Source organism: Uloborus diversus, chromosome 5, assembly GCF_026930045.1.
Source record: "Uloborus diversus isolate 005 chromosome 5, Udiv.v.3.1, whole genome shotgun sequence".
Classification (NCBI taxonomy): Eukaryota; Metazoa; Arthropoda; class Arachnida; order Araneae; family Uloboridae; genus Uloborus; species Uloborus diversus.
Window position 1 is genome coordinate 13,975,906 of NC_072735.1, and position 13,703 is coordinate 13,989,608.

Genomic DNA, 13,703 nt, shown 5'->3' on the forward strand with positions numbered 1-13,703 from the left:
GTTTTCAAAACTGTTTTAAAAATGAAATTTGAATTTTTTATATCTTAATTAAAAATATGTTTTTCGCGATCGTGAGTGTGTATGTATGTAGGAGTGTGTGTATGATATGTAGGCTTGATGTGTATACAAGGTATTCCGTATTAACCTGCAAGACCTTTATTTTCGCAACCGTTAGTCCTAGATGTATACCTCCAGTTACAAAAATGTTCAAAATCAAATGCAGAGTTAAGATATTGAAAGTTTGAAGCAAAAGTAAAAAATGAGCAAAAAAAATACAAAATGTAACTTTTAATACGCGTCCCAGGTCCAATAACTAATATTTAGAGAAATAATTTCCATTGAAAACTATTTCTGACACAAAAAACTTGACAGTTGTGCGACCAAAACTCAAGGAGATATTCGAGTTTAAAGTTTTAAGGGACCATACAAAAGATGCGATTGGAACTTATCGCCCTTTCAGAGGAATATCAGGTGGTCGAAATAAATACAATAAGTATTTATATTTTTCATTGCTATTCCAAAAAAAATGCAAATGTTATGCCAAGATACGCAAAAGCACACTACAAAACTTTGAACAATTTGAAAAATCACACTATATGCACACAGATAACTTTAAATCCTTATTAGCCGCTATATTTGCCCCCAAAAGGTGTTATTGATGGCGAGTGTAAAGTAGTGTAAGTCACAAAACGCTGCGTTTCATAGCTCGGTGAATATTGGTCGTACTAATGTCAAACTTTTCTGTTGGAATGATTTTTCAATGGTGAAAATTTCCCTAAATATAAGTAAGGGGATCACGGGCCGGTATAAAAAGTTAAATTTTGTATTTTTTGACTCATTTTTATTTTTACTTCAAGCCTTCAATATCTCAACTCTTCATCAGAAGCAGCATTCTTTGCAGTTGGAAGTATACATCTAGGACTAACGCTTGCGAAAATAAAGGTCTTGCAGGCTAAAACGGAACACTCTCTATAGACGTGTGTGTGTCTGTCTGTGGTGGCATGTTTGTGTGTATTTGTGTGCATGCATGTGTGTGTCTGTGTGAGGCCCTAGGTATTTATGTGCATATGCGTGTGTATGTGTTGCGGTGCGTGTGTGTATGTAGGCGTACGTAGACGTGAGTGAGTGTGTAGGATATTGACGCAACCACCCAGGGGCGAATTCTGGTGGACTGTGCTGCTGGTGGAGAACCAGCAGCAGGAGGACGGGCATATGTTTAGTTCCAAAAATCAAAGGGCGTAGACGTCATTCAACGGTAAAGGGAAAAAAATTAGCAATTCATGATTGTTACAAAAGATAAAGAAAAAAAAAATCATAATATCAAAATTTCAAAATTATTCTCATGAGATTCCAAAATTGAGTTAGCCCTAGTCAGTTTTTTTCTTTTTTTGCTTTATTTTATTTATTTTATACTGTCATGCCTCTGCTGGAATTCTGCCATGTCTATCAAGGTTGCCTTCTATGTCTCCTTCATATTGAAAATCGCTGATTTAGTGCGTTATTCTACGCGTAACTTAATGATAATAAATGCATTGTTGTAACCGTGGAAAAAACAAAATTTGCGTCAACTTTAAGTAAAACTACTTACTATTAAAACTAGAAATGTAGGAATAAATCGCATACCATTCACAATAAGTTGCATCGTTCTGTTAGTAGAGGAAGCGATATTTGATGCGACGCATGTATATTGCCCTCTATCACTCGAAACAACTTTCTTGAGCGTTACTATGGAGGTGTCCTCTGAAGTTGCTACTGTAGTATCTCCATGCGCCAGAAAGGGCTGTCCATTTTTTAGCCAATGGAAACGAATTGGTGGATCACCTTTGATGACAACACACATCAACTTCGTTCGAGCCTCCTCATCAACAGTGATACTCTCTCGGAAATAATGGGCGTCAATCACTGGGGGAACTAAAATGAAAGTTTGAAGAAATAACATACTTTTTAGTTAATTAGAAACAATTATTCTGCAAGCATGAAACAAATAACAGATTAATGGTTGTGTACTCTATAGGAAAATTCCGAAACGTCTCAGATTATTTTTAGCAACATTCCGGGAAATCACGGATTCTCAACAGTTTCCTTTGAAAAACAAGTATCTGCGAGAGTTTTCTGGATTGATGCACGTTGCACGAACGAAGACCGCGGTGAAAAATATTTTTTGCAATCATGAAAACATGATTTGCCTATTTATTAGAAGATTAGTCTTCAGCTCTGTTACGACCCTTCCGGATTTACTGGGCCACAAACGAAAGACAGCACTTGGGTTCTGTATCCTAGCAAGAAGCTCAGTCGTAGGGGAGTATGTCCCTCGCCCCCATAGTGTGTAAGTGGCGATGCATACGTTTGTCTTGTTTACATGAAACACCCCAGAGTTTTAATCAATCCCAACGAAGCAGTGGTGTAGCGGCATGGCGTAACCAGGATTAAACTAAAAAAATGATATATTTCTTTTAAATAAGGAAGTTTAGCAACTTGTGATTAGTGGAAGACCAGTTTAGTTCTTTGATTGTCAGTAATATTACGTTATTCTGACACCATCCACCTACAAACTACGATAGTCATTTCGTTTGTTTCTTTTTTAAATTTAAAGTTATAATTATTGAAATAAAAAACGTGCCTTCGGGGAAAGCAAGCATAGAATTTAATCATATAATTATTTATAATTTCTTGACTCGTATTCTGACTTAAATTTTATATTTCAATAGGAAAAGTATAAGTTTAAAAAGTCATTTTTTAGGATGGCAATTAATTAGTCTATTAATTTAATCAGTTATTTTTTTATGTTTTATAAACATATGTGCTGACTTTAAATTGGATAAGTACAATTTTTTAATATTTTTTATATTTTTTTTCTGATGGCAGGTAGCTAGTCAATTATTTTAATCATATATAACTTCATATTTGATTGACAAATGTACCAAATCACAATTTTTGATCTTACCCGCTTTGGGCTCCCTGATAGGGCAAAGCGTGTTTTTCAAATGTTTGTAAAATTTGATAATAAATAAATAATGGGTTTGAAATAATAAGAAATTCAATTTTAAATTTTAAATTCAAGAACCCTGCTGAGACTTTAACATTGGAAAAATAATAATAACAAAACTTTTGCAGCCTTTCTTTACCTTTTTCGCAGACAACCTGTAGTCTGAGACAACAATAGGATAGATCAAGTTTTCAATGTGTTTTCTATGCTAAAATGCGGTGGCTATGGGCCCCCCTAAATCCCCCTTCCCCTAAAGTGAAAGGTGCTTTCTCCCTTAGGGCCCCTAAATGGGTAGAATTTAGGCCCCCTAAATTCAACGGTAACAAAATAAAATTCAGTTGATAAGTTTTACAAATACAAAGACAGAAAATGAATTAAAACATGAAGACAGTATTTACTTTGGAGTCATGAAATTTTCTTTCTCTCACAAAATCGTCAATTTTACTCATTTAATGCTGGTTTTTACTATGAGGGTGAAGATTACTATTAGAGATTACAAAAAAACATGGCTGCTAAAAATAGATTCTCAGAAATTTGCAGTGTCCCAAGGTACAACATTCTCCCCTATAAATTTTTGGTCTCTTAAAAGTAACAATTATACGTACTAATAATGCACACATCTAGGTTCATTTCTTTTTTACTTCCTTTTACAAAAAATGAAGTATTGTATTTGCGAAAAAAAATTCACTAAAAAATCATTTTAATCACCCTCGAGTGAATATTGAGGTTTTTTTCCCTACTCGACCACACACGCGGATAAGTGCCTAAGAACGTATAGACACGCGAAATATCCATAATGACGGTTCCCGAGTTAATTACACCGAAGTTTCTCGTGACGTCTGTATGTACGTATGTATGTATGTGCGTATGTATGTCGCATAACTCAAGAACGGAATGTCCCAGAAAGTTGAAATTTGGTACGTAGACTCCTAGTGGGGTCCAGTTGTGCATCCCCTCCTTTTGGTTGCATTCGGGTGTTTCTAAAGGGGTCTTTTGCCCCTTTTTGGGGGAAATCATTGTTAATTTCGATGCAAACTCAAGTGGTGTTATAATTTGGCGGACACTAGGCGATATATCGCCAGTCTTTTGGTCGCCAAGTTTTGTCGCCAACCTGGCTACAAATTTGGCGATTTTCTCTTTTTTTTTATTTGTTTCAAATTGGCCACTGTTGGTGATATTTAGAGAGTAGACTATTGAATCACATTATTTCTTGTTGTGTTAATTGTATTACATGTACATATTTTCATGTTAAAGTCATGCCAAAAATTATATAATATCAGATAATAATGCAACTAAAAGCGTCTTTTTAGTCATCGAAAGTGAATTCTTGAAAAAAAGACTATTTTTTAGATAACAAACAAATTTTTATAACATGCAGGACGTCATTATAATTTTTCTTCACAAAAAACAATTAAATTAGTCCACTAGAAGTGTCCTAAAAGTTCGTAAACACCTGCAAAAATTTGAAATTTTACTTGCCAAGTAATAACAAAAATAACAACAAATTTTGTAAAAGGCTAAGAATTCCATTTTTAGCAAAAGTTTACGAACTTTTTGGACAAACTAGTATGTAAATTATTTGTCTTTGGTTCAATTGTATTATTAAAATAAGTCACTTTTGATTTTTTTTTCTTAGTTATGTGATTAAAGTACACAAAAAATGGATGGCAATATTTATTTCTACTATACGTTTTTAACATTTGTCTATTTCAGACTTGTACATTGTGTCATTTATACAGTCGGACCTCCATATATCGAAGTAGCAAATTGCCGGAAAAAAATTCCATATATAGAAACTTCAATCCATAAAAAAAATCTTATTTTATTCTAAAAATCTCCTAAAACATTAAAATTAAAGCTCATTCTTATCGCAATTTTCGTGTGTGGAACCTAGTTTCTAATTTATACGAGCATCGGATTAAATAAAAGTTAATAATTAAAAAAATAACAGAATTTACATATTTTTGCGCCTTTGTACATCTTTATTCTTCGGCAATTCAATTTGATCCGTAGCAATTGGGGATTTCCGTTTTGACGATGTAATCGCGAGAAAAGTAAAAAATCAATCTGCTTAACTTGAATGATTTTTATTGCAGCTAAAAAGACTAGGAATGATAATCAACAGACAAAAGGGCTAATTTGAAACTGATTTTACAATGTTAGTGGTTACAACTAAGATATTTGAAATAAACTTGAGTTAATTTAAGAACTCCAGAACGAAACAACGACCCATCTACACACCCCCCAACCCCAGATTCCTTATGAGTTTCGTAGCAACCTTTAGTGAACATAATTTTCTCCCCCAACCTTTATTTTTCATGAGACAAACAATCTAAAGTGGAAAAAAAAAATCTACAAATGTCTCGAAAAAAATTTCGATATGTAGAGATTTTTTCGATACATAGAAACAAATTTTCTATTGAAAAAAACATAGAAATTCGTTGGGATTTCGATATATAGAGAATTTCTATATGCGGAAGTTCGATATATGGAGGTTCGATTGTACTTCCCATTAAAATAAATTACTAAAGACTAGCTACAAAAAAGAGAGAGAGAAAAAAAGAAGGGTTATCATTTCAATGATTTATATTTAGTTTTATGGCGAAAAATTAAATTGATTCCAGTTATGATCTAAACAAAAATTCCATCCAGCATTATAATACATTAAAATACATTTGCCTTATACTTTAAAAAAGTCGAACATCCAAATATTTGTTTAGAAAAGAATTGCTTCAATTTTCCGATAAAAATACTTCAAATAGAGATATAAAATATTTTCTACAGTGACACGTTTCTCGTACTCGAAGATTTCTCAGAAATTGTAGATTCCAACTTTGAATAGTATCTACTTCAAGAAATCTCTGACAGGATAAAAGAAAGATCACTGCATACGAACATTAATCTTTCAGAGAGCTGTTGTTTGAACATAACAACTTTATAAATCGCATTTCTTTGTTATATCTACATTCCCCAGCAAATCCTGATTTAAGTCTCCGTAAATATAGAGTTGGACAGACTTCGATAAAATTTCCATTCATAAAATGAATGTAACTTAAAATATAGGTCTCGACATAGAACTTTAAAAAATTTTGTTTTTGAAATGAGATCCGCAATGATAAATTGTTTGTCTCAGTTAAATTGAAATGCCAGTTGATAACATAAATAAATTTTGCTTTCTTAATGGTTTTGTTGCATTTGAAGATTATATTTTACATGCAGCATTTTTTTTTTCTTTCTTTCTTTTTCTGTTTTTTTTTTTTTTTTTTTTGGATTCAATTTACGTAAATATTACATAAAACAGTAGTTTCTGCAAGGAATTACAGAATCAAACATGATGTGAAAATTACATGAGAAGTATCAGTTATTAGTCATTTTTCCTTTTTATTTCCTAATAAATGTAACGCTAAGACAAGTGTTAATGCAATCGCTGCAATTATTCAGACACTTTGCTGACTTGCACACTTGTCTCATTTTATAGACCACATTGAAACACTTTTTTAAAAACAATTTTCAACACACTTTTAAGAGCACTTGCAATGGTTCTACATTCGTTTTATCAGATTTGGGAACTCATTTGAAAACTTTTTTCAAACTGACTCTGCCTTTAAAAAAAATTTAAAAAAAAAAACTGTTATACCTACCTTTTGGACATTTTTTCAGCACTCATGGAACAATCCTTCAACTATACTAATATTATTTGCTGTTAATTTAACAGCTATCTTGCAGGGTAGCTTTCCGGGAAATTGATGATTTTAGACCAGTGAAAGACATCCTTTTTTTACAGCATTTGTGCAGAACCGTAAGGGTTAAGGGGCTCCTCAGCATTGCAAAGCTGCAGTTCTGTAAGTTTGAAAAGTCTCTTTCATATTCAAAGTTTCTAGTAATATATTTTGCTCTTTAGCTCGGGGCTTGACTTGAGCTTAAGATTTTCCGTTAAAATCGAAATCCTTAAAGTTTGTGAATAAGAAACAAGAGAATTGAAAAGACGTAACTACGACAACGCCAAATAAAACATCAATAATTTTAATGGAGATGAGATGATTCGAACTTGATTTTTAACAGCTTGTAACTTTTTTTTTTCTTTGGAGGTAGAAGCTTAGTTTTTCGACTATAGGTCGAGTTAGATCTGGAGTCAAAAAAGCCGCTCTTTCCAGTGATGTCAAAAAGAAAACTGTGGGGGCAATTCCTTCACTTTTTACTGATAGATTTAATGAAGAAAGTAGTGCCTAAATTTAGCTAAGCCTAAAAAAATTCGAGCTTAAAACTCAAATAACTCCCGCAGTAATTAAGTTAGAGCATTGAAACAAATTGCGTAGAACGCGGGAAATTCTACCCTTTCTACCGATACATAATATATATGTTGTGTGCAAGTAATTTTTCACCCCCCCTTTTTAGGCAATAATAGGCAATTTACGCGAAATTTGAGCTTAAAAAAATAATTACAAAAAAAAACTAATTCGAATTTTAAAAAACAAAGCCCCAGGTGCAAACCACCGGGGCTCGAAGTAATTTTGTACGAAATTTCAAAGCTGTAGGTGCTATGGGGTCTCCTGGACGCAGACCCGCCACAGACTTCCTTCCAGAATTTCTTTGAACATTTACTTTTATTTTCAACTACTAGGGGATCTGCCCCCTGCTCGCTAACGCTCACCAGCCCCCGAAGATTACTTCGCTCCTGAGCTTTGCAAAACTGCAGTTTTGTACGTTTGAAAAGTAACTTTCATTTTCGTGGTCTCTAGTAATATATTTTGCTTTTTACCTCGGGGCTTAAATTGAGTTGAGCATAAGATTTTCCGTTAAAATCGAAACCCTTAAAATTCGTGAATAAAAAAGAATAAACAAACGATTCGAAAAGACGTAATTATTGCAACGCCAAATAAAACATCATTGATTTGAATGGAAATGAGATTTTTCGAACTTGCTTAAAACTGCTTGTAACTTTTTTCATTGCTGATAGAAGCTAAGTTTTTCGACCAAAGGTCGAGTTAGATCTTCAGTAAAAAGCCTCTCTTTCTAGTGTTGTCAAAAAGAAAACTGTGGGACAATTCATTCACATTTTTATTTGATAAATTTAATGAAGAATGTAATGCCTAAATTTCAGCTAAGCCTAAAAAAGTTCGAGCTTAAAACGAAAAAAATTCCCGCTGTATTTTGGATAGAGCATTGAAACAAATTGCGTAGAACGCGGAAACGTCCAACTTTTCTAACGATATATAATATTTATATGCGCAAGTAATTGTTCACCCCTTTAATAGCATTAATCGGCAATTAACGCGAAATTTGAGCTTGAAAAATTATTTACAAAAGAACTAATTTGAATTTTGAAAAACAAAACCCCAGGTGGAAACCACCGGGACTCGAAGTAATTTTGTACAAAATTTCAAGGCTGTAGGTGCTATGGAGTCTTCTGGACGCCACACTTTCCTTCAAAAAATTTTCTTTTGATAAGAGATAAAGAGACAAACTTATTATTATACGTCATACAAATATGACAGTATTAGTTACGACGGAAAACTTTAAATTGGTTTTATAATTAAGTTGTAAGTTTTTTTTTTCTTCTGGAAAATGAATTGATAAATAGGTTTTAAATATAACTCAAATTCCCTGGTGCGTAAAATTGGAAGAAACTCGGTTGCGAAATAGGGAAAAAGTCTTTTTTTTTTTTTTAAACAAAATCATAAATGCTTAAAATATTCCAAATATATACGACATTTTGAGAAAATATTTTACTTCTTCATTTGTCTTTATCACGGCATTACATCATTTATTTCAAGATGTTTTCCAGCATGATGAGAACATTGTACACATGTGGAGTTTTTTTTTTCAGAAACTGTATACGTAAAAGTGGGCTTAAATTTTCCAAATTTTATTTAACAGCAAGTAGCCAGTAGACACGTTAAATTTAGTTATATTACCACATTTTCATGTTTAGTTGCAGCTACAACCAGGAATTCTCTCTTTTATAAAGAGAAAATTTAGTCTTTAACCAATTTGCCGGCCGAAGTCTTTCAGCGCACGAAACCTTTCAGCATTGGGGTAAAATATTCGTTTAGCGTAGTACCTTCTTGTTTGCACAAAAACAAGAATCCTGGAAGAAGTGACGCATCAAAAAGCAAAAATGTGACTACATTGCTAAATTGAAAGTGTCTTTGGGACCCTCGCTACCAAATAAAATTTTGGGTTTTCAAATCTACTTTCACGTTAAGAGTTTCTGAAAACCCCTTTATTTTTTCACTAAAGGCACCTGCACGGCTTTGCCTGTAGAAGAAAATTAACAGGTCATTTGGTGCGCCTGTATATTTGCAAATAATGGATGACGCCTGTATATTTGCAAATAATGGATGACGAATGAAAGAACGAACGCTTTCACGGCCGTTGTCAATATCGTTGTAAAATTCCGGGCTGTTGTGCCGTGGTGTGAGTGTTGTTACTCCAAACGTTTCGGCTTCCTATCAACTGATAAGTTGCTATTTCACATTCAGTGAAATTAAAAGCCAGAATTTAAAAAAATGTGGACCATTTACTGCGAAAATTCAAGGATATATTCGAGTTTGAATTTCAAGGGCACCATGCCGAAAATGCGATGCATGAGAAAATGGATATCGTTCAAGTAGAAGAACACCGATTTTGGAAATCGTTTGGAAAAAAAATGTTAATATTTCCCTTTTCAAAAATGAAAGGATACCTAAGTACCATGCTACAAAAGCTTCTACATCTTGAGAAAAAAGCTAAATTTACTAAGCCGCATTATGGTCACTGAAATCTAAAAATGTAAAGTGATAAGTTAGAAAAAAGTTGCGTCTCATATCTCGGTGAATATTGGTCATACTAAGGTCACTTTTTACCCGACAGCGCTTGCGCGACGCAAATGAGGGTAATGTGTTTATAAGTGTATGTATGTATGTCTGTTTCTATGTGGCATTCTAGGGGCTAAACGCCTTGACCAATTTTGGTAATTCTTACGTCAATCGATTTTTCTTAACATTGGGAGTGTCACTAAACACATGACAGTAATCAGAATTCACCATATCAACAACCAGTTGCCGTATTTTGTCAGTTTGGCATCGGCGCACGTTGAGTGTTGCACACTGTGTCGCACGCTACCTGTGTGCGACAAATGCAGGTAGTTTTCGCTGCCTGATTTTTTTTGTTTTGTTTACTAAGTCTTCTAATTAATTGGTTTCAATGGCCAAGTGGTCTAAGCGATTACTTCTCCCACTTGAGGCGGTGGGTCAGGACACCCTCGCTCCGGATGTACTTTCCCCTCTTTCTGATGTAAATTCTTTCATGTGTTCTTTATATGTATTCTGTACTGTAATAAAAAATATATTATGCGTAACGAAGGCAAGACACTCAGATTGTAGTCCTCATCAAAATAAACCCGTGCAATAAGCACCAAAAGAAAGAAAATCTACTAATTCGATTTTCATCTCTAACATGTTGCATTAGTTTTTGCCTTGATTCAAGGGATTGAGTTTCGCGACGTGTACTTTCTTGCCAGGTTTTTTTTAGCTTTGTGAGAAAGATTTGGCTGACGACGTTTCCAATTTCGCGTCATCATGAGTTATACAGGCTGTTTATATAGCTGTGCTGTGGTGACTTAAGTTTTCGCATTTTTGCCGAAGGTCAATCACATGTAGCTTTACGCCGAATTAGGTCCCTAGAGGGACTAATAATCAGTAGTTTAGACCACCGCAAGTTACTTAATAAACCTCATGATACAAACAAACTCTCTCAATGAAATAACAAGATTGCGAAATGTACCGTCTTATAATCATAATAACTAAGTAAATGAAAATTAACTAAGAAGTGTAAAATAAAAAAATATTAAATGAAAACAAAAAACCCGAGGCGTAAAAAAAAAAATTAAAAAAAAAAAAAAAAAAAGATTACGTAAAAATCCCCCCCCAAAAAAAAACTAAAAAGAAAAATGTATAAGCCCAGTAGTTTAGAATGTTATTAAGTAATACTGAATAACTACATCGTTGAAATAGTTTTATAACCGTACACAGATAAGACAAATCATAAATTCAAAAGCAGAACAGAAGGATCAACAGTCGGGGCTCATTCAAATTTTACGGGGCTCCTTGAATTAGAAAGGAATGGGCCCCGACTGTTGATACTTCTATTCTGCTTTTGAATTTATGATTTGTTTTATCCGTGTACGGTTATAGAACTATTTCAACGGTGTAGTTATTCAGTAGTACTTAATAACATTCTAAACTACTGGGCTTTTTACATTTTTCTCTTTAGTTTTTTTGATTTTTACGCATTCGGGTTTTTTGTTTTTAAAAGTTTGAATATCACTTTTTTTTGTGCAGTTACCCTCAACATAACATTGAGGTCCTAGATCAGTATTTAAGATAATACAAAGCTACAGTTCTATTTTGCTTCAAATTTACAATTTCTTAACTCTTCATACCAATTTGACCCTTTTTGCAACTGGAAGTATGCATCTAGGACTAATGGTTGCTTAAAAATGTGTCGCGCAGGTTGAACGCGGACACGCTATATATATTTGTTATATTGTTTTGTTTTCTTGATTATTTATTTAATTTTGTAATTCACAATTCATTTATGTCAGTACTCTACAAAACACATAGCGATTGACTTGCAAATTAAATCATGAAACGCTGCTTTTAACCCCTTCAAAAACCTGGTGTCTGGTATACCGGACAACCAATTTAAACAGCTGCTAATCATTTTATAATTGATTTAATTAGTTGATTTTTTTGTAGTCGAATCTTTACATTCTGCTTATTATAATCTGTGAAATAATTTTTCGTTTTGGGATTGACAGCACTGACATCTAAGGATTGAGAGATAGAGAGTGGCTCATTTTTCCAACCATGGATTTTCATCTGAAAAGCGAGGTTTTTTTCCTGATTTTTTTTTAAATATATAATCTGTAATTAATCGTTTCAAACGCTTAAATTATGTTTTATAATTGTTTGTAGAACATTTTATAATGAAGTTTGTTTGGTATTTTATCATTTTTGTATATGAAATACAGATTTCAAAAAATATAAGATTGGAATATTGGACGTGCCATAACTCTTTTAATTTTTCTCCTACAAACTCAAAATTTTGTCTATAAGATACCCTTTACCATAGTACACTGTGTTCCAAATGTCAACATTTTTTGTCAAACATTTCATAATTCCGACTGAAGGGGTTAATACCTAAAACATGACTTCTTTAATGACGTGTTACATGAAAAATAAGGTTTAAAAAAAAAGGTTGAAAGAACGTATACATACCAACAACGGAGACGTGAGTCACACCTGAAGCAACTTGGCCATCGTTGTTCTTTACTGAGCAGCTGTATTCCCCTCTGTCTGCTGATCTCTGTATTGTTTGAATTGTAAGAGTACCACCATGTCCGATTTTCTGTCTGTGGTTTAAAGGCAAAAGAACACCATCTACAAGAGATAAAAGGAAAAATCTGTACCTAAGATCCAGACTGATGTAAGTCCAAAAAATTGCGATTTTCCGTTAATTTGGGCAGTGTATGTAGAAGCCTTTTCCGCATCGAGTCAAGTGAACGCAATTCTTAAAAAAAAAAAAAAATCTAATTTTTACTGGGGTTAGCGCACGTTCCAACCTTTGCATGTGACAGAATGAAAAAAGTGCTTCCTATCTCCTGCAAAATTACCATAATGTGACTTACGTTCTTCTGGCTCTGAGGTACACAAATTAGTATGTACCGTATAGTATTTTTTTTTTTTTTTTTTTGAAAAAATTCAAATATTGACTTAAGTAAGTTTACATTTTTTTTTCAACTGAAGAGTGATTTAAACTTGGAAAATAAACAAAAAAATATTTTTTTCTCATTTTTTTTTTTAATGGGAAATTTGAGCAAACATTAAGGTCATTTTACAGTTTACGCCAACCACTCCAAACTCATTTCAGCTCAATATGTTTAAAAATCCTTTCTAATGTAAGTTGCTACATTATTTACCAGTGTTCTGAACTAAAAACTTCGTGCCCGTCCCAAAACTCAGGAAAATATGGCAATTTTATTGAATTTCACAGATTTTCTTCCGAAAAATCCTCAATTTTCCGCGGTTAAATGTCCGTAAAATTGTTAAATACTGACGTAGATGTTAGATTGTAGTTCAAAACATAGCTAGCAATCTGATAAACATTATGTGAAAAAATCAGATTGATAGGTACAAAACTTTTCAAGTTATGAGATTTGTCGTGTCTGAAAATATCGAAAATACTAGTTTTTCAGAAAATTCATTTAAAGATTTTCGAAACAATATTTCAGATAATTTTTAAAAATAAAATTTTCAATATTAGTAGCTTATACATTCGTTGACTATACTTGTCAATATATGTACTTTTCTTAAAAGTTTTTCTCTTGTCCTGATTTTGGAGGTCTTTAGGGTCTTTAAGCTCAATTTCCGGTTCTTTCGACATCACTTCCGGTGTACTTAATAGGCTGTAACTTCTTTTCTAATTATCGCAAAAACAAATTTTAAACATTTTTGAAGTCCCAAAAATATATCCTTTTAAAATGCAAAACAAAATAAAAACATTTTTTTTTATATAAAAATGGTCATTTTAGGGCAGGCAGACCCTTTACGCCGCAAGAAAATTCCTAAACGTCACAGATTATTCCGGGACAGCGTTTCAGAATTTCCCACGTATCTACCAGTTCATGTGAAAAATACGTGTGTTTGCGGAAACATTCCCTGACTCGCTACAAGTT

At 33.2% G+C, this 13,703-nt stretch overlaps 1 protein-coding gene across 1 annotated transcript in view; it reads right to left on the minus strand.

The window, feature by feature from the left end:
* LOC129222453 (cell adhesion molecule DSCAM-like) overlaps positions 1 to 13,703 on the minus strand; it is a 207,010-nt gene that overhangs the window by 72,961 nt on the left and 120,346 nt on the right. Inside the window, 2 exon segments of the mRNA XM_054856967.1 lie at positions 1,624 to 1,911; positions 12,247 to 12,408. Coding sequence (XP_054712942.1) covers positions 1,624 to 1,911; positions 12,247 to 12,408 — 450 coding nt within the window.